The sequence below is a fragment of the Coloeus monedula genome, assembly GCF_965178545.1.
Source record: "Coloeus monedula genome assembly, chromosome: 4".
NCBI classification, from domain to species: Eukaryota; Metazoa; Chordata; class Aves; order Passeriformes; family Corvidae; genus Coloeus; species Coloeus monedula.
In genome coordinates this window covers 10,338,433-10,359,893 of record NC_138784.1, presented here as the reverse complement: position 1 = coordinate 10,359,893, position 21,461 = coordinate 10,338,433, and the positions used below count along the sequence as shown (strand labels likewise).

At 41.1% G+C, this 21,461-nt stretch overlaps 1 protein-coding gene across 3 annotated transcripts in view; it reads left to right on the top strand.

The window, feature by feature from the left end:
• LRP6 (LDL receptor related protein 6) overlaps positions 1–21,461 on the top strand; it is a 121,260-nt gene continuing 99,799 nt past the window's right edge. For all 3 annotated transcript variants that reach the window (XM_082280235.1, XM_082280234.1, XM_082280233.1), the window contains exons 1-2: positions 1–302; positions 14,655–15,048. In XM_082280235.1, the coding sequence (XP_082136361.1) occupies positions 248–302; positions 14,655–15,048 (449 nt within the window). In that variant the 5' untranslated portion in view covers positions 1–247. The remainder of the gene's footprint in view (positions 303–14,654; positions 15,049–21,461) is intronic.

The window sequence follows — 21,461 nt, the reverse complement described above, 5'->3', positions numbered from 1 at the left end:
CGGTCGCGGTGAGGCGGCGGCAGCAGCAGCAGCCGGCATGGAGGGCAGCGCCCGCTCCCGCGGCGGCACGCCGGGGCCGGTGGCCTGCTAGGGACCGGCGAGGGGGGATCTCCGCGGCCTCCCTTCCCCGCCTTCCGTCCCCCGCTTCCCCGCCGCCTCCCCCGCCCGCCTGGAAGCATGAACTGGCAGCGGAGGTGCTGCTCCCCGCCGCCGCCTCCCCGCCGGTGAGAGCGAGGAGGGAGGGAAGATGGGGGCCGTCCTGCGCAGCCTACTCGCCTGCAGTTTTTGTTCCCTGATGCGAGGTGAGCGGGGCGGACGGCGGCGGGAGGGGCAGGGGGAAAGTTGCCGGGTTGGTGGCGAGGGGCCATGTTTGGGCGTGCGGGAGGGGAGCGGTGAGGCCTGGCTGCCGGCGGGGCGCGGGGCCCGGCGCGGGGGCAGCGCTCCCTCCTTCGCTCCCGGTCGCTGCCGCCTCCCCGGCTCCTGAGCAACTTCCCGAACCGCTCCGGGAGCAGCCCGCCCTGCCAGCGGCCACCGGCCGCGTCCCGAGCCGCCCCATTGTTGTTTTCAAGTTTCTTTCTTTCTCTTTCTTTTTTTTTTAAAGGATCCCCCTAAACCATCGCGCGCTCCCCCCATGTCTCTCTGCACCCCCAGCAGTCCGTGGGCGCCGGCGGCTGTGGGGCAGAGCTCGGCCCCGCCGATGTCAGGCTGGTACCGCTGTGCCCATCGCCGGGCTGGTCGCGTTCTCCCCCGAGGTTCCATCCTGCGGGGTGCGGGGGGAGCGCGGAGCCCCGCGTGCTCGGCGTCTGGGAGCGGGGAGTGCCCGGGAACCGGGGCTGCACCGACCCTCTCCTCGCAGCGAATGCTCAGCTCTCAGCTGGGCTGGTGCTGCGCGGGGACTTGAGAGAAGTTTGTGTTTCTCTGGTGAACCATCACGGATGTTCATACAGCTTTAAATGAGCGGTCGAGTGCTTTACGAGGGGATGTCACTTAAAGTAGCTGAGAATTTTGATTCTGTTTCCCGGCTCCAACAAAATTTCTTGTCTTGCAGGGCACAATCTGAAAGAAAACAGCTTTTTTTTTTTTTTTTTTTTTTATATGCTGTAAACCTAACTACAGTAACTGTTTCTTGGTGTTTAGTCTTTCTGGGAAGAAATCGCCTGTTTGCATACATAATCTCGCTGTTTACTTGATTTTGACTTTTTTCATACTAGATGGGCAAGAGATTAAATGCTAGCAGTTAATCAACCACTTTTTTTATTTAGAGGATTCATCCCCACTAGAGTGTTTCGATGAAAGTTAGACTAAAGGTGGTGTAGGTTGAAGTAACTGCTCAGTCTCCAGTTGCTCAGTAATCTGGAAAACAAAGATTTTCATCTCATCCATAGCCTTTTTTTTTTTTTACCCTGTGCATCTGTTTGCCATATTGTATCCTGTTTGCAGAGATACAAATATACTTATTTAAATGGCATGTGTAACTTTTCATACTTAGGTTGTGGCAGTTAAACCCCAATTTTCAAAAGTTAAATAGGCTCTGGAGTATAGGGAGAAACTATTTCCTGGTTAGTTTATTTTAATAAGTAACAATCATACCCATTCTTAATATACCATGTGTTTGGCTTTAATTTGATGTTCAGTCTAGTTCAAATGACAGCAACAGAAATAGCTGTTGTATGTGATGTCACATAATATTGTTACAGTAATTTCTTCAAATTAATCTCAAAATAGTGGCATGTGCTTTTGCAAATTTTTGTATACTTCGTGCTTAATGGGACACTTTGAAGAAGCATTCAGTTTATAAATCATATTACTGTCATTTCTTTTCTGATCTCTCACCTCTGCCTATTGCCAAGGACATTTATGTCCGAACAGCGTTTCTGTTTCTTCTGTGTTCATGGTGCCCTGCTGTTTGATTGCCTAGCTGAAGTTGTAATCCTGTGTTTGTGACACGATAGTAATTTTCCTACTGGCTAATTGTTACTTTAGATAGAGATAAACAGCAGGAACAGCTGAACCGTGAAGAAACAAAAATAGAGTTTAATCCATACATTTTAGGGATACATTAGGGATAATAAACAGCATCTATGCAAGTAGAGTCGGTTTGAGTAAAATGGGTTGAGTTCAGAAGAGGTGTCAGCAGTTCCTTAATGAAGCAGAGGCAGTGCCAGCATGAGTATGAATAAGCTTATACTTGAAGGTGGAGTTGAAGTTAGGAAGTTCACTATTTGGTTTGTGAATTTGGTGCTGTAGAGGATGCCAAGCCGACAGTGCTGCAGACAGAAACTCAGCAAATGTAATAGTGTGTGTTTGTGAATTGCAGCATCCTCTCTGCTTCCTGAATCAGCCTCCCTGTTCTTGTAGAAAAGGCAAATGGACAAATGGCAAATGTGACAACTGAACTATTAGTCTGAAGAAACTGTGGTAGACTTGCTTGCCAATCTGTAAAGAAATAAAATCGGTACCCTGGAAATGCATAAGGATTTGAAGAAGTATGAGGCTGTTACTGGCTAGAAATGGATACACAGGGCAAGGCACCTGTCTCAAAAATCATCCCAGGACTACGATAAACCAGATCCTACTGATGTTTCCAGGGCAAGTGTTTGAATTTCTAAGAGACAGGAGGTTCCCATCATGACAGCTTGCTGTGGAGGTTCTGTGATTTGGGCTTGGGGTTTTTTTTAGTGTTATGACTGCTGGAAGAAAGATGTCACTGGTCTCTGTTCTCTCCTCTTGGCCCATGGTTTGATTTGGGGGATCGGACTTTTCCCTCTCTGACCAATAGTGCTTCTTGAAGCTGCTCCCTGAGGGTACTTCCAGAGGAGTGGAGTTAGAGCTGCTCCATGGCAGCTTTGAGGTGTTTTTCAGGACAGCTGTGAAACCAATCAGAAAGATAATTGTTAGGTAACTGACAGCTGCAAAGACGCAAAAGCAGTGTCATCACTTCTGTCAGGGTGCTGCAGATAACTGTGAGACTGAGGTTTCAACTTTTTAAAAAGTGATAAGAGTTCTTCTTCCACCAGTGTTCATGGCTTGCTTTCTTCCTGAAATAGCTCTCCAGTCAGCATGCAATTGCTGTTTTGTTTTGGCTTTAAATCCTGATCATGCAGACAATGCATAAAACTCTTGCTTGAATAGGAATCTTATAAAGGGTGTTTGTGCAAACTTACTGAATGTTGCAGACCTCTGTGTTTAGGGTCAGATAGTAAAGAAGTGAAAATGCCTTTTTGGTAAGGGATATTTTAAAACTATGTTTCTCTAGAGTTCAGAAGAGAGTTCGTTTTAATCCATTATTATTGTTTTAACACTGTTACTGTTTTAATTGGTTTTAATCCATTGTTTCTGTTTTCATAAACAGATCCTTGCTTTTTTGTGGTTTTTTTTAGATAGATCCATTTGCATGTTTTTTAGAAGAGTTTAATGTTTGAAACTTTGCTCAGCTGTGGTGTGTTTGAAACTTTGCTAAACTTTACTGACTGGTGGTGTGTGCACATATTTTTCTACTAGAAGTCAGGGAAGGGGGTAGGGAATAGGTTTTCACTCCTGAAGCACTCAGGTTGGAGATGAAGTGTGGCATTTCCAGCTAGAGCTATGTTTTTGCAATCAGTTGAAGGATCTCTTCACCTAGAGACTGTACAATGCTATGACAATAAGACTTGGAAGTACTTTTTTTTTTTTTTTAACTAATCATGGTCTATTTCTTCACTCAAACTTGAATCAACCATTTTCTAGTCATGTGTCTTCATTGTGTGATTCCTCAGAAATCAGTGTGCCCTTGTCTGCCATGATTTCCAATGCATTTTCTTCTTTCATTTTTTCATAGATTAGTCTAAAATTAGTGCTAATCTAAGGTGTTCCAAATTCCACTGTTAATTTAATAATTCTTTCAATTGCATCTCTGTGATATAGTTTATTTGTTATCAGATTGCTTTAGCTTTTATTTAAAACTGAAAAATTAGGACTTAAAAAGATTGATGGCAATTTTTGCTATGTCTTGGAGGTAAGGTAAAGTAGCATTTTTGACAAGAAGTTATAGGGAAGCTCTGGTCAGAGGTATAGGCAGGTAAAGGACTTCCTGTATCCTTCAGCGTGAGTTGTATGAAGATACTGAGGTGGAAAGCTTTGTTCTTGTTTCACAGCAGTACTGGTTAGAGGGGCATGAACTGTATTCATGTTTCCTTTTTCCCTAGTGAATTGCTTCAATCTGCAATCCAGGAGTTCTAGGTAAGGAATTTGGCTACAAGCTGTAGAATATGTAGAATGGTTTTGTTTTGTTCCCCCCCCCGGAAGATAGGTCAGGATTGGGCATATCGGAACCTTTTAAGATCTGTCTTTGGGAGCTGAAGAAATCCAGTTCCTTTGGACATCTGTAATCCACCTTTATGATGATGTCGCATTTCAAAAATGCCAGCTTCAAAAATATCTGCTGCAGTGCATGTAATATGGGATTTACTTTTTAGTTTAAACCAACTAGAGTGAAGATATCTTTTCTTCCTTCTGAGGGAGTGGGCTAGGGGAGGAAAACAGGGAGAAACAGGTCTCAGTTTCTGATCTGTCACCATTCATCTCCTCTGGCAGTCAGTCTGCAGACTTAAATACTATATTCTTTGTCCCCAACATATTTAACCTCATTAACTTCCTATGAAATGCTAAATACTTAGGTTGCTTTGCTGGTGGCATCTTCAAAAGAGTGCAGTTCCTTGTGCTGTAGGGAGGGGTCCATGTTGCTGTTGCATGGCACCCGAAACGCAGTTGGAACTGAAGCTTTGTTGCTTGCTCCTGCTTCTGGCTGGGCAGGTGGCTCTGCTGTGTCTGGGAGTGTGCTCAGCTCCTTCTCCAGTTCTCCTGCTGGGAGCCCTCATGTTTCAGCTGACTCAGCTGAAAGCTTTGGGTAGAATTTAGGTTGATAAGGAATTTCCCTCAGATGGACTTGTACCAGTAAGTGGTGTAAGTTGCTTTGAGAGATGTGGAGGGGGATGCAGCTGCCCTGTGGACTTCAGGGATGGTCTTCTGTTCATGCTCACAGTTGGCGTTCCCCACTTAAAACTGAGCCCTCAGGTTTTAAACGCTGTGGCTCACCAAGGGTGACTGTTGGTGTGTGCACATGAGGTTTGGGATGAGCAGGCAATCAGTACTTCCGCTTAGGTGCCGAGCACTTGGTAGTGATGACTCTTCTAAACTGTAATTGCTGTTCAGTGAGTGACATACATGCTCTCCTAATAATCTTTAGTTTTTCAGCTTACACGTCAAGTGTGGCTTCAGAGTATGTACCACTTGCAGAGTTACAGAATACACAGTGCTCTAAACAAAGAGGCTGTGTCATTCTTTTGTGGTAATTGTCCAAGGCATGGATCTTTAATGGATTGTACACAAATGCTGGGTATTGACTCCCTAAATATTAAGCAACCTTTTCCAATTTATATATTCGCCAGGCAAGCTGACATAGAGAGCCTTCATTAAACTCTCTAGATATCGTTGTAATCTATAAATATTTGTCAGGACATTCACAGTGTGAAAGGCTTGCTATTTTCTCCACATGGACAAACTTAGAACACAGTGCTTGCATTTGCGAGTAGAAATGATCTTGTTGTCATTTCTACTTTTTGATATGTTCTCTGGTGAAATGGTTATGAAAATAGGGTGAGGTTTTTGTCTCATTATTATCTTGCTACAGACCTTTTTGTTTTCCATGTAGTTGGCAGAGTTCCCCACCAATTTTGAAATGGAGTCAAACATACCAGTCTATGAATGGGACAGGAATACTGTTAATATCTTTGTCTGTAATACCTTATTCTTAATATACTTTTAAGAAATTAACCAGTCAAAGTCTAGGTTAAAAGAAGCCATGCTTTAGTTAGTAATACTTTGTTTCCTTAGCAAAATGTTATAAACTACTTGGAGAAAGAAGCATATCAGTTTAAAAGATGGAATGCTTTTTGAGCTTCAGTATTTATATGGACAGAACAATAAGGAAATGTTTTTAATATAAACAGACATGGAAAATGGCAACATTCATACAGATTTTTTTAGTATCTTGTTTCAGGATCACATTACCTAAGTAGAATTACTCCCTTGTGATATAATCAATGTGGCAATAATGGGATTATAGTTTTAATTCTGTTTATGAGGGCCATGTGTGAGCTCTTGATGTAAGATTTGAAAAGTAATCATATTTGAGATGGAGAATTTTAATCAACTAGCTATATAATTTTGCTTAAGCAAAAATTGTTTGTTTTCTTCTCTATGATACCTTTATATTTTCCCCCTTTTTCCTCCTCTGTCTTCCCAGTCTGTTGCCAGAGGAAAAATACAGTTTGTATGTAGCGTGCTGGGGTTTTTTAACTGTTTGTGCCTCTAGAACTCCTTAATAGCAAAGATTCTCCTCTGTCCATTGTCAGAGAGTTCAGGCTTCTAGAAAGTAGATGATATGTTTGCTGGAATTCTGGAAGTTAAGGGTGTGTGGAAAGCACCAGAAATTTAAGGTGTCATAGAATTTCAAACTTTGTTACCTTAGTTGTTCTGTCAAAGCAGGGAATAAAACTCCTGCTTATACTCATAGTATTAGTGTTAATTGAAATATTAACACTTCAGAAATTCAAGAATCCTCTTGTCCACACACAGATTAATTGAAAGGAATATTAAGAAGAATAGAGGAGTAGGAATTTGTAGACCTTGTAGTGACTCTCATTATGTCAATTTAGAAAGTGCAGTGGTGTTCTTATAACAACTCAGAAACTTAACTGAAGCTCAACAGTTACCCTTTACCCTGTAGGTAATGGCAAAATGAGTAAGTAAGATAATTCCAAGTTTGGTGGTTTTGTTTTTGTGGGTTTATTTGTTTTTCTTTTGGATTTCCAGAAATGAGCCCCATTCAGTATGAAAAAGACAAGGTCATTCACCTTGTCAGGGGGATCCTGCATATATCTGTGTGTATCTGTTGTTTTCTGGGGTGCTTTGGGGTTGTTTTTTTTTTTCTCATGTGTCATTACATCTAATGTAAGCCTGTTGAACATTTGACATTAATAGTGCTGTGATATTAAAAGTATGAGAGTTAAAAGTATGCTACAACAGGTTTTTTTCACGAAATAAAAATTAAATGTCCAATAATTCTCAAAATTATTGAAGTATGTGCACATCTTTCCTTACCCATTAAAAACAGTCCTTGACTGTCCATTTGAACTGGGGTCTTTTGTGCTAAATTCTATGTTCCTGCTTTATAGCAACTTCCTGATAGTGCTTAAAAAATCTAAAGTAACAAAAACTCCCAGCCTCAAAACAGAATAAATAAGCTGTTTTGTTTGATTTGGTTTTTACCTGGTGAAACAAACTGACACACTTCAAGAAATATTTTTTGAGTATCTTTTAGACTGGCATGCAACCTTAGATAAATTGTTGGAAAAGTCATCTGAGTAGTTCAATGCCTGTGAACTTCTTGTCAGTGTGGAGAAAGGCCTTGTTTGTTGGAAGCGTGCTGCTGTTGAGGATGTGATTTTTTTGATCCATGTGGAGCTAAAAGCAGTTGGGATAAGACCCCATGGCTGGGGCTGTTCCCATGTGCTTGGGTTATGCTCCAGCAAAGGAGGTGAGTGAACTGGTAGGATTGACTGGGAGTAACATTCCCAGGCCATTCTCGACTGGATGTGCACCCTCAAACATGTGCTGTCTAGGCTGGAACACATCATGAACTGCAGTTGCCCCAGAGCAGCAACAAACCTTTGGGCATTCCCACCTCAACTTGCCAGGGTGTACAAGGTGTATCTTGCGCCCTTTAGCACTCCTCGGCTTTGGGAAATGGGCTCCTGCCGTCACAGCACCACAGTGTTGTCTGGGTGCTCTCCCTTGGTGGAGGGATGCAGCTTTCAACAGCTTCCTGAGGAATATGACTGAGGCTTTTGGTTTGTTTTCTCGTTGCTAGAAGTGCTGTAGGAAAAGGTGATGGCAGAAGGTGTGAAGGGCAGTGTTTTGTTTCAGTGTGATCTGGTTGTCTTCCCTGTCATCACAGTGCTTAGATTGCAAAATACCATCCCTATTCAGATGTGGGACTCTAATTGGTAGAGCCAAACAAGACTTCTTTTCTGCAGGAGTAGAGGTGCTTGCTAACTAACTTTTTCATTAAGTAGATTGTGTCAGTTTAAACATGGGTGTTGCTGGTAGAACTGGGGAAGTATTGCCAATGTGTATGGAACTGGTATGACTTCATCTGCAGCACTATGTGTTATTCTGACAACTGTTTGAGAAGCTGGAAGAGTGTTGAAGGAGGATTATGAGGACACCTGAGAAAATGAGATGTATAATGTTGAAGTTCTGCAGACATTAATGTGGATCACAGAAGTACTTTATTACACATCCCTGAGGAGCCTTCCTGCTTTCCAGAGCCTGCAGTTGGCCCTGGAAAGTGCCAGGTCACCTTTATTTTGCTGCTGCTCTGTAAGCAGAAGGGTAATGGAAGAAGGTGGTAGTGTTTTGTGGCCATGCAGCTGCAAGCAGATGCCTGACCAGGGAGCATTGGCTCTCTGCTCATCCTGTTGTCAGCCAGGTAGATTCAGAATATAAAGTTGGAAAAATGTCAGAGCTAAAGTGCTGTATTCCAACCCCATGAGAGTACAATCAAAAGAACTTCAGAACAGGGGAGTCCATGTTACAGAAAGGTGGACAAAAAATCTGTGTGAGTGTGCTACCTAGCCCTGAGAAGAGCCATGCTCTGGTAATCCTGCTATAAGGCTTTGTTGCCAGCAGGATGATTTAGCAGGTGATGCCTGCTATTTAGAAAGTTTTTTTGCCTGTCATATGCTGGGACTTCATGGTGTACTTCAGTCATGTGTGCTTTTGCTGTAATCTGGTAGGTCTGTTGGCTTTCTGTGGCTGGACCTTTTTTTTTTCCCCTCCTCTCATTCTCATGTCTCCATCCTTCTATATCTTTAGTAAGGTAATTTTTGTCCCCTGTATTTAGCAGGCTAAAGGATGACTTACTGCCTTTGTACCAGCTAGTCCTGCAGGGTGTCTTGGTCTCTACAGCTAGTATCTGGCCAAAAGCCTGAAAACAGTAAAGCTTAGTGCAGAATCCAAATGCTGTTGTTGCCTAGCTTGGTGTCTTTGCTGTTGCACTGATATGACTACACATCTCCTTCACTGGCCTGCTGCTTCTGTGACCTTTTGAGTTACCGTCTGAACAGCCCTTGCATGGCTTCAGCTTGAGGAATATACTTCAGGTTAGCTGAAAAAAGGAGAAAAGGTCCTTTCTGCCAAGTTTGGGCTGCCTCATGCTTGTTTACTAAATTCCTGCTTGCCTGCTGTGTCCTACAAGTATGTTTGTGAGAATAAGGAGGTTCAGAGAGAAGTGTTCACAGTAAAAGAGGTATGGTGGGCACTAGAAAGTCAGTTTTTAAAAAAATGTATGGAATTGTGTATTGCACGGAAAAAATTGGGAAAGTGCTGTGACAGAGAACTTGGTGCAAAATCCTGGCCTGTTGCTTCCTGTGCTTAAAACTCTTATGTATTTCCTGGTGATATTGTTGTTTGCTTGAAAATATAAACCATCTCTGTATAAGTTTCTTGAGGCTGGCTCCCTGCTATTTGGAAAAGTTTATGTTAATTTTCAAGTTCTCTCTTCTTACTTGAGTCTCCCAGGCTTTATTCCCAATGCTACCTCAACCTTTTCATTCTTGCTTCTCCAAATTGAGCAGCAAAACTCAAACGTTTGCAGAAAATAAATAGACAGAATTTCTTCTAAGCATGAGCAGTGATGAAGAAATTTGAAACCCAGGGAGTGAAGGGCCAGTCCTCATAACTGACTGCTCCAGAATCCTTGTGCCAGTCCAGAAACTTTTCCCTACATTCTTGTGTTGGTTCTCTGGGGGTCATCTTGGGGATGATTATTGTATTACGTACAAGGAGTTTTGTGTATTGAATGGTTTTAAGGAGGTTTCAATTAATGTTCTTTGCTGGTTATCTACGTCTGTTTCTCTTCTTTTCCTTCTCTTTTGAGCTGAATGTGAGTGCATGTCATTCTGTCAAGGCATTTGGAATCCTTACTGTGCCTCATCCAGGTCAGCATGTATTTGTTTGGTACATCTCGTCACTGTGTCTCCTCTTTTCTCCAGTGCTCATGTTTGCTGTCCTCATAGCAGTGTGCTTGGCAGTACCAATTCACTTTAGATGCTCAGTTCTTCAGCAAGACTTTTAAAAGATGGGGAGTATTCCTGTCTCAACTCAAGGACATCATCTTTCAGTATGACAATCCATGGGGTTTCTTACCAGTGACTTCTACATGGATATTTCTTTCCACAATGTCAGCAGTTGCTCAGTGGTTTCCACACTACGATTCTGTGGCAGATTGCCACATCTTGTCAGTGGCCACCTCTGCTCTTGAGTCCTATTCCTTAACTGGAGGTTCATGAGGAACTGGTTCACTAATTAGTCAAAGCTGATGCAGTCCCTCTTTTCCCTGGTGTGCTAGTGCTTATATTGGTTTGATTTTTGGTGTGAACTGATTCTGGACGATGCCTGGCTAAAAACTGCTTTTTGGCAGGTGGTGGGGAGAGCTTGGTAGCCTTCTGCTGGTTTAGCTCCCTGCATTGTCTTGCCGTGGCATGGGATGAGTGCTCAAGCCAAGGCAAAAGAGGGGTCGGGAACTGACAGCTGGAAGTGAAGCTGGGGAGAGAGGAGATAGTTGCAGTCGCATCTTGAGCAGATCCAGCAGGCTGCCAGTGAAGGGGGGAGATCTGCTCCCCCTTGCAGCTCCCTGCTGCTCGCCTTATGTCGGCTTTGGAGTTTGCTGGACCACTTCTTGAGTTGATTCAACTTGCTGCCCCATTCAAACCTTTTGCTGATGTAGTGATTTGAATCAGCTTGGAGGGGGGCCCTTAACTAAGGGAGGAGTTAGAACAGCATCACTGGGGCTTGGGAGTGAGAAAAAAGGATTTTGGGGGGGAATGAGACTGTGCTAATTGCTTTAGCCAGGCTAAACTCCATGTCAGTGAAAGAGAATGAGCATGTCGAAGGTAATGCTGACCTCACCTCGTGGCACCCAGAGCTGTCCTGGATCACTGAAGGTAGAAAGGAGAAAGTGGGAATTTGTGGAAAAGGCCACTGGACTAGTTAAAGAAAAGCATGACAAATTCTGACAGCTTAAAGTTGCCACTTAAACACCAAAAATATTAAAAATCCTTTTTAGCCGGTAAAGTGCTTGTTTTATGTTGGTTCATCACTCTGCATCCTGTGGGCAGCAGCAGTTTTATGCCTGTAACAGATGCTCACAAGTCAGATGTACAAAGCAAGAGCTGAGTAAAAAAGTGTAAGGGAAACCAGACTTGAGTGTCTTGGTGATTAGCAACTTTCAGTAAGAGAGACAGGAGTTGCAGCCAAGAGAAATACGTGGTGTAAGAACTGGAGTTTGGCAATGGGAAGAAGGATGCTGGTAGAATTCTAGTTGTAAAAGTAAGACAAAAAAAGACAATGTCTGGACTTTAATACTGCATGTGGTAAACTTAGGAACATTGGAGTTAAGAAAGTTATATGCTGAGTGACCACTACTGGCAGGAGTTTCTTACGATGTAAATTATTTTTGCTGCTGTTGAAATGTGTTAAACTTGAGCTTTTGTAACTTTTGTGTTCTTTAAGGAAACACTTGTTCCTGCTGGTGGGTACAAAAAAAATCCCTTATTTTATAGCTAAGCATAGTTTTTACTCTGTATGGGGTACTTTTATTAGAAGAATGACCTGCATGTAGACCTCTCAGGTGATAGAGGACATGGAAATATTCACTACTGTTTCTGTTTTTGATTTCCAGGATAGGTGTTCGAAAATCTGTGCTTCTCTTTGATGTACTGTAGTTTGTTGCAGTTACAATGTATTTTATTATGATCTCTATAGAAAGAGAAATAAAAACATGTAGAGTTCAGCTTCTTAAAAAAAAATCTGAATTGTGTCTTTTTGCCCCATTATAACTTAAATTGCCAAATAGTTGCCCAGCTTTGAAAGGAGATGCTCTTGGACTTGGTTATTAGTATAGTTCATAACTTCATTATTCAAGAAAGCCATGTTTTCAGTGTCTTGTGCTTTTGAATTTGGGACAGGGTGAGATCTTCTGGCACAATTTTGCTCTTGGCACTGCTGCCTTAGTGAAGTAAATGCAGAGATGATACTAGGTACTAATGCTGCCAACTTCAGTTACTGGGTTTTATAGCACATTTGAAGCCTTCGTGTTTTCTGGGAAGGGCTGGAGGCAGTGGGGGAACAAACCTGGTTTTTATTATTTTGGTGATGCAGGCTTCATTCCTGAATGTTGCAACAAATTGGAAAGCTTAATGTCCTCATCTGCCAGCCCTTTGGAATGTGTTACAAGTTGTGGCTTTGAATCAATCTGCATGAAGCTACACATCCTAAGTGTAGCTGTGTTTCTCCTGAGTTGTCATTCAGCTAAGCTGTCTCGTTGATGCAAAGGTGTTTGTCTGCAGTCCTTGCCCAGCCAGTCTGAGCTCTGAGTTGAGCAGGGAGCAAGTAACCTCTGCAGCGTGGCTGTGTTAGGCTCAGCAGCGCCTTCAGGCCTGGCTGATCACCTGGTGTTCCAGTTCAGTGCATGCTGTGTGCATGGGTGCTCTGTGTTGCACATAATAATGGAGCTTGTACTCACTGGTGTGTGGATTTACTTTTTTCCAAATGCTGGGCATGCTGTCTTACTAGAGAAGGCTGTGCCAGTTGGCTGCACACTCTCCTGTGTGCACTAGATGACACTGAGCTGGCTGTTAACTAGATTTTTCAGGTTACAGTTGTAGGCAGGCTTTAAAAAGTAGAGGGTTTTATTATATTACAATTTTGTACACCTTGCAGTTTACTGAATACTATTTTTTCCTGAAATGTGGTCATCATAAGCAATCTGCCCTTCAAGAAAATGTACTTTAATTAATTTTAAATCTTAGGGGGTGGGAAATTATGCAAGGAAGGGAAGGAGATAGGTAATAATAAATTCTTTATATAAAGATTCTCCATCTAATTTTAAAAAGTCTACCCCTTCTCCATGGGAAGATAATCTCTAAACTTGAATGGTTTTTTCCACAATAAAAAGTTGCTTTCTGAAGAAGGGAATACAAATACAAATTTGGTATTATTAAAACAAACAAAGTTTCACCCCTCCCTTGTTCTATCTAAAGTTTATCATAAATTAAGTTATATTCAGTGTTTTAAATTCAGGATGACAGTCTAAGCAATTTAGTTTTCTTAAAAACCAACAAAACTCCCCTCACCCCAAAACATACATGGCAGAACTCATTTAATTGCAGGTAGATGAAGGAACTTTCTTAGTTCTTTGAGCTTCTCCCAATTCACATGTGACAGTGTTTTTGAGAAATTGTTTTACAATAAGATAGTGAGGGGAGTAGTCTGATCTTGGAAACCAGCTTTTGAATTTACTGGAGTCTGTTAGTATTTCTAGTTTCAATGTGAGTTTGGCATACAGGGAACTGTACCTCTTATGGCGGTGTGGCCCTTGACATTACTGAGCCATGCACATCTTTGGCTATGTAAATTTTGCCCTTTTGGTTAGGATATTCATCCTGCTGCAAATTTGAAGTGCCCACCTACGCTGAGGAAGAAATCTGCAAGACCCCTGTGAAATTTGTGTGGTGACAGGTAGAGAAGCATTTACGGATCTAAATGCCCATGTACAACACCGGTGCTACAGTTTCTGTGTAAAATGCAGGGAAAGGTAGAAATGTTTTCTGATAGTGGATTTAAAAGGATGTCATTGTCTGCCTTACACAAATGTAGTGTTTTTCTGAACCTTTTGTTGAAGTAGGAATAAGGCTGGAATTTTCATAATGCTATATACAGCTTGTAGTTAAGGACAATTAAACGGGCATACTACATTTAAGAGGCTGTCTTTTTTTCATGGTTACTACTTTACATTAGTCATCTTATGTGTTGTTATGAAAAATATACAGACTGTGCAAACTGACAGAGTAAGCAAATAAAGCATATAAAACAAAAGCTTTGTGTTAGAGAACTAAGCAGGAATGGTAGAGCTGAGTTTGAAAGAACTGTGTTGTCCATTCCTGTAGGTTTATGTTCCTCCCTACCTCCTCCCTACCTTCAGCACTCTAAACCAACATTTGCCTCATGCTGTGCAATGAATTTAGTATTTTTATGTACTATATGTAAAATGTCTGAGATATATAATTTCAGGGAGTATTGACATGCAGGTGGCTTTGATAGCTTGATGTGAATTATGCTTTTATAGAAGACAGGTGTATATTACTAAATTCTGTAAAGAAAAATAATCCTTGCTCAGGTGAGCCAGCACTGACTACTTAGAAAACTGTTTTACCCTTGTCCTTCTGATCCTTCTCTACAGAGCAGTGTCATTTGGGCACTTCAAACCTCCATTTTCTTTGTTCTCTCCCTTCTTCTTTAATGTTATTTTAATAATGCACAACCCAGAATAGCGAGCTGCCCATTACGAAGGCTTGTAACCAAGTTGAAAAGCTTTGAGTCAGTGCTTTTTAGTCAAACTTCAAAATGTCTCCCCAGTATTTCTTTTTTTTAAAAAGATACTCTTAAATCAGTAGCTACTGATGGCCTGATGCACCATCAGTACAAGTTACACTTGATGTGAGTGATGTTAACACATCTGTCTGTGTGTCCCCCCGTTTCTGTCCCATGTGCAGCTGCCCCACTGCTGCTGTACGCGAACCGCCGGGATCTGCGGCTGGTGGACGCTGCCCATGGCAAGGAGAACGCCACGGTGATCGTGGGGGGCCTGGAGGACGCGGCCGCCGTGGACTTCGTGTTCCTCAAGGGCTTGATTTACTGGAGTGATGTCAGCGAGGAAGCCATCAAACGGACAGAGTTCAATAAATCTGGGAGTGTACAAAATGTGGTCGTTTCTGGACTTCTGTCGCCTGACGGGCTGGCCTGTGACTGGCTGGGGGAGAAGTTGTACTGGACAGATTCGGAAACAAATCGGATTGAGGTTTCTAACTTAGATGGGTCACTGAGGAAAGTTTTGTTTTGGCAAGAATTGGATCAACCCAGAGCAATCGCCTTGGATCCTGCAAGAGGGTAAGTCTTTTTAAAAATAGTTGCAAATACCAAAGCTTGTACTATTTCTCATTTGTTGAATGATTTCAAGTGCTGTCGTCGAAGTTATCCTAAGCCATTTTGCATCATTTGTTTCTCTTTCTACTGGTATGATCTGCAAACTTCTGAAATCAGTTCATGTTGGTTTGTCAACAATCAGGAATTATCAGACTTTAAAAAACAGTTCTAGAAACTTAGTTTGGCTATAGTGCAGAAGATTAGCAGAAGCAGAAGTTCTAACCTAAAACCTAATACAATCTGCTTTGCTCAAAAGGCTGTCAGCTGCCTGTGGACAGACTTGTGCCTCTCTCAAATGTCAAGAAATGAAATTTTTTGGAGCTTTATTCATTGTTGATATTCATGCTTTTTTGAAGAATCTGAAGAAATGGGTGAAGTCAACATACTGTATTAATAACAACTTGAGATGTATTTTGAAGCTTAATCAGAAAATTTACAAGAGAGGGGCTCCTTTCCCCACCCTTGGGGGAACTCCTGTTTTAAAAAATCTCATGTTTTTGTCTGAGCTCCTTCTAGAACTTGTGATTTTCTCAGCTCTCATTTGAGTCCCTGGATGTGGCTCTTTTTGCTCTGTTCTTGGAACAAAGCAGTGTTTGCCAACAATGGAAAATTCAGTAGAGTTTTGGCGATGTTACGTAAATGACTGGCTTGAGGTTACCCCACGGGCAGTCATCTGTGACAAAGTATTTGGGAGAGCCAAAGTGGAATATTAATATTAATGAAATGTCCTTGATGCTGTGTAACCTTTTGAAAATATTTTATATCTGTAGTATAAAATTTATTTTTACTATCTTTTCCTTGCACAAACAAGAAAGTTCATCTATTGTACTGCCGTTTCCCATATGTTTTTCAGCCAACTCTTTTTCGGGAGGGAGAAATCAGTGGCTTGTTTCTTTGAAAAGATGAGGGTTGTGTTTTGCTGCTTGCCACTTCTTTGCATTACAGTTTTTTTGTTTGGCTTTTTTCCTCCAAAAGAGGAAAATCTCTGCAAAACATGGCTTGTTTCCTGAACTTCATAGAAATACCGTATCTTGAATATTTTCTTCTACAATTTCAGTAGTCCTTTGACAATTTATAAACAGAAAATATGTTTATTTTCCAGTACATATATTTCAAGCTTTAGAAATAACAAAAGGATGGATGTGTGCTTTTCCTGTGTATTTGCAACTTGTAAACTGGAGCCAATGACGGTGTTAGTTCTATTTCATTATATTCCAGAACTGTTTAAGAGTATAAGGAAAGTGTAATGTTCATGTCTTTTCTACCCACCATCCCAAAAGTGAGAGAAAAAGGAAGGAAAAACACAGTGGCTTTGATTTGGCTTGTAACCAGAGAGACTGAGGTTCTTGTTGGTGAGGAGTAAAGCTGTTGTGAAGCCAGTTGGTCTTTTTTTAGAACAGTATTTGTTTTTTCTGAATGTGCACAGTAATATGCTCAGCAACCCCAAGTCGATGTTTGCATACTCTTTACTCTTTCCTAATACTTTACACTAAGAGGAAAATACAAGAAGAAAAATGAAATAGATCAAAAGTAAAGCAAACCTGTTAGTTTTTCCATACTGATGATTTGTTAAAGCAGTAGGAGTAAACATACTTCAATATGCTGAAATTTAAAACAACTCAAGCAAAAAAAAGCAAACACCAAGCCCCCTTCCTCAATCCAAACAAAACCCCTCTAACCAAAACAAAAAAAGCTCTCCAACAACTGTAATTTAAGGACAGAATATTTTCTTTCTTCTGAATTTTTGAATAGGTCACTTTCTAAGTTGTTATATGAAGGGTATGTTTTAGGAAAGGAATGCAGCACTATATCCATTTTCTGGTTTACCATATTGTAGTTGCAGAAATTGCAGTTCTCATATGCGGTTTTATAACAGAAAACCTTTTGGCTTTTAATAAATCTGGTTACATTTCAGAACAGCCTTCAAAGCTTGAAATATAGGTGGAAGAGTGACATGAACACAGGGATGTAAATTTAAAAAGATAAATAATTCTCCAAACTGTTATTGTATGCATGCTGGTTTCACCAGTATTTACATTTTTTTAGCCCTGTAATTGTCTTTTGGTTTCAAGATGTTGCCTGGCAAATAGTTGTAGGAGTAAGCCATAAAAAATTCTAAGAGTAGTTAATAAAATCTGAAACCTGGAGAAGCAAACCCCGTTATTTTCCTGCAGTCTAATCCACCACTAATTATGCTCAGACGATGTTTGTCTCACATACAATTTTATAAACTTGCAATTCATGGAAAGAAATGATTTAGCAGCAAAACTTACACTAAGGTCGTCTTTAACAATAAGTTCAGTTTTTCATCAGAGTTAAATTGTGAAAAATAGTTGATCTAAAGTAGCATGCATCAAGTATTTAATGAAAAAGCTGATTTAAGTCCCAAACTACTAGTCCTTTCTGGGGTTGCATGTATATTTATTAAATGTATCTGTCTTGCTGAAAACATGAGAATGCCTACTTGGAAATGAAATGCTAACCGTATAAACTAGCAGAGATACATAGTGATGAATAATGCATTTTCTTGGAAGTGTCCCACCTAGTGAAATTTAGTAAAAATGAAATGTTTCACCAGTGCTCTGGTCTTTCTCACAACCTGCTGCTGTGGGATACTCCAGGGTTGTGAAGGTCGCTGCTCGGTGCTGCTGTGATGCTTTGGAGGAGCGTGATTGGGCTCTTTCAGAGCAGTTACAGAAACGTTTGAGACGTTAAAGAGTAAGTGCTTTGAGTAACCTTTACTTCACTGCCAAAACCATCAGGTGATTTGTGTGTGAGGTTCTATGTGTAACTGAGATACTGGAGTAGAAATTAGACTTGGTTCCCATGTCTGTTACCCGTAATAAGAAATGCAATAGGTTTACTAATGGAAAATATTTGGTAACTGAGGCACAGCAGCCAAGTCTGATTTTTTTTTTTTTTTTTTTTTTTTTTTTTCTCCCCCCCTTACTGTAGGAAGGCATTAAAATCTGAAACATCTATATTCTTCTTACTGGCCATCTCTGTACATTCTGAGGTTTGAGCTTCTCATTGCTCGTGTTCATACATTATGACTTACTTGCTTCAATTGTCTTGATACTCAATAAAATACTGTGTGTGCAGCAGGAGAGAGAAGGGCTCCAGATGAAGGTGAGGGGAATGGGGTGTTTGTTCAGCCTTCTTTTGAAGTCAGCTGGCAGGTTTCAGGAAGGCTTCTTGGTCCTATCCATCCTTTCTGGAACTGTTTATTCCTGACTGGTGTTAAACATGAAGCCCTTCTTAGTAAGATCTGCAGCTGGGGATAACACTGGCAGTTTAATGGTGACTTTTTGCCAGGAGAAGACCACTTGTTAGATCACCAAGTGCAGGAGAGCACTCTATTTAAGAACAGCTCACGTGAAAGTTGAACAAGTGGGAAAGAGATCTTTTCTGCTTCAGCACTCAAGGTGAAAAAAAAAGGCATATGCAGATTCTTGAGCAAGTACTGCTTTAAAGTGAAGTATTGTATATTTGTATTGCTGTTTTCTTGTGGTGTTGGGGGTTTTTTGTTGTTGGGGGGTTGGTATGTTTGTTTATTTTTGTTTTTTAATTTGTACAGCCCCTTTGTCCTCATGGTAAAGACTTCATTATCATAGTTACAATTCCCCAAAAATTACCCTGTAGACAACTTGATCAGCTTTCTTCATAAGGAGCACTATCAGAACGGAACTGGCTTTTCTCACTTCCACATGTATTGTTCACCACAAAGGGAATTTTAAGTGCCTGCTAGAAGTGGTGACTAATTGCTTGCTTTTCAGGATGTGTTTTAAATCAAGTGACTATATAGAGTTACCTTAATTGTTAAGGTCTTGTAAAACTTTTGGGTTGTAAAGGGTTTTGGTTAATGAACGGAATTAGAATGCAAAGAGCTACAACACTTTTTATGGCAGCTGAAGTTGATTTCTGGATGAAGTACTTTGAATGTTGGGGAAGATCTTCAGGTTTAATGGGTACCCCTCCCCCAGCAGAGTTTCGGTTTTTTCATGCAAAATTTTGCAGGGAGCACATACTTTTTAGACCTACTTCTTTTGGTTTTTTAAAGTTGGAAACAGGTGTCTGAGCATGTCAAGCACAGAAGCAACTGTAGAACATGCCTTACATGGTAATGAAAGATTTGTGGGAAGTGGTGGTACTTTCACTGAGTGGTAGGTGTTATACAACAGAATAAGGAAAGGGAAATGGAGAGTTCTAATAACAGTTACAGTACCTTTGATTTTGGGGAAAAAACATTTCAAAAATGAAAAAAAATCAGAATTTCTCTGTAAATTCACTTCTACAGTATATTTTTGTTTGCAGGCAAGTTAACATTGCATAAGATGGCACTTTGGATGTAAATTCCCAAAATAATGCAAATAACTGAAGGCTTTGCTTCATACCTTCTCTTGCTTGATGCCACCTCTCCCTTGGGCAGGTTGTTTCTGACTGGAAATCTTTCTGCTGCTCTTCAGTTGACTGTAATGTTTCACAGGTGACAGATGAGTGCACTCAGCAGATCGTTTGCCTGGCTGTGTACTAAGCAGGTAATTTTGAGGTTTTATGGGTGACATGTAGGCAAGTGATATGAAATCTGCAGACTCCGGTGATTTGGCACGGAGATTTATAAGGTGTATTTAATCTTTTTTCACCTAAGGAGGCTCTGTTGATCAGATGATGTTGATGGTTGCAAATACATCGCTAAATTCAGGTAATAGCTAGGATATTAAACAAACCACAAGGTATTTTTTGGTTGCTTAAATATTGCAACAGTATTGCAGAGGTTGTCCTGATGAAACTGCATCAGGAGTGGCCTACCTTGCCTCTTGGGGCTGCATGTAACTCTGGGAAGATCTAAAATGTAGCTCTGCTGTCACTCATAGCTGGGTGATCCTTGCATAGGCACTGCTGGGTGGCATGAATCTCCAGGCATGGCCTTTCAAAGCAGAGAAGGTTGCCTAGGCCAGGATTATATTGCGTGATTCAAAACCCAGCAGGGTGCAGTGCTTCATCCTGCAAGAGCCTAGCGCAGCATCTGGAATGTCCTTGCCATCTCTGGCTCCAGAACTACTATAGCTCCCTTTGCCTTTCAAGTATAAGCTGTTTGGAATTTTGCTCTTGGTCCTATGTAGGTCTTTGTACTGGGAACAAGATCAGACACTATTCATTTACTGTACTCGCCTTGAATTTTAACTCTAGGGGGTTGTTTGTTTGTTTTTCTTTAGGGTTTTTTTGTTTAATTTTAATCTCATTGACAGGCTGTTAATTTTCAAAGTTTCTCTTGCAAAACTTTGCAAAGTTTGTTTGAGATTGGTCATGTATGGTCTATACGATGCTAGTTTCTGGTCCAATGCTAGGATATTTCCATGTTGTTGAATAGATGCAGAAATTGTAAAGGTGTCATTTTATTGCACTGCTCAAAATGTTAGCTTCTTCCTCATCATCTCTTTTCTCCTCATGTGATGGAGAAGGTGAAGGAAGGTAACCAGAAACCCACATATTTAAAACAGAGTGAGGACTTGGAGAGGTGACCTCTCTTGTAAATCTTGCTGTGCTGGTTTTAGATGTTACTGCCACTGTCTGCCTGTCCTCACCCTGCTGCCAGAGGTTACCAGGAACTCAGAGGAACATGCTTGCTAATATATTTTCTTTATATTGCAGGTGTTTTACCTAGTTTTCCCTTTGTGGGAGGAGATGGGAGAGATTTGGCTTGCTAGAAATCAAACTAGAGTGAACAGAATTGGTTAGTGCAGAACAAACATTCTTCTTAGAGACTTGTGTAGCAAAGTTGTAGACGCTTTTAGCTGTAGGCGGGTTTGAAAATAGTCTTACATCCCCACCTCCTTCTTTCAGTTCTTGGGCTGGAAAACAAGACTGTGGAGAGGATCAGTTGAGAGCTGTGCTTTTCCTCCTGCCAGCATTCCTGTGAATCAGTCACTAGCATCTTGCAGCACTGTAGAGTTTGTCAGAGCACTTAAGTTCTTTGGCTTTTTTTTCACTCTGTCTTCAGTTTCAGACTTGTTCTGGTGAGACATGTAAATATGGCATGCAACATGATGGTGTGTTGATAATTTAAGGTAACTTTCAAGAGTATGACTTGTCCTGTCCTTTAACAGGTCAGTGTTGCCGTGATAAAGGTGACAGGAATTAGTTAACTTTATGCAATTTGCTGTAAAGTATCCATGTATCAAAGTATACTTCAGATATTTGCATGCAGTGTTTATTTAATAAGTTAGAACTAAGTATTTAAAGTGAGGTAGTAATTTCTGGTCTGCATGAATAACGTCTGGTGGGCAGGCTTCTGTATCTGCATTTTCAGTCTCTACAATTATAACTTAGCATCCAAGTCTAGACTGTGAAGACCTGTTGTATTTTAAAAAAGAAAA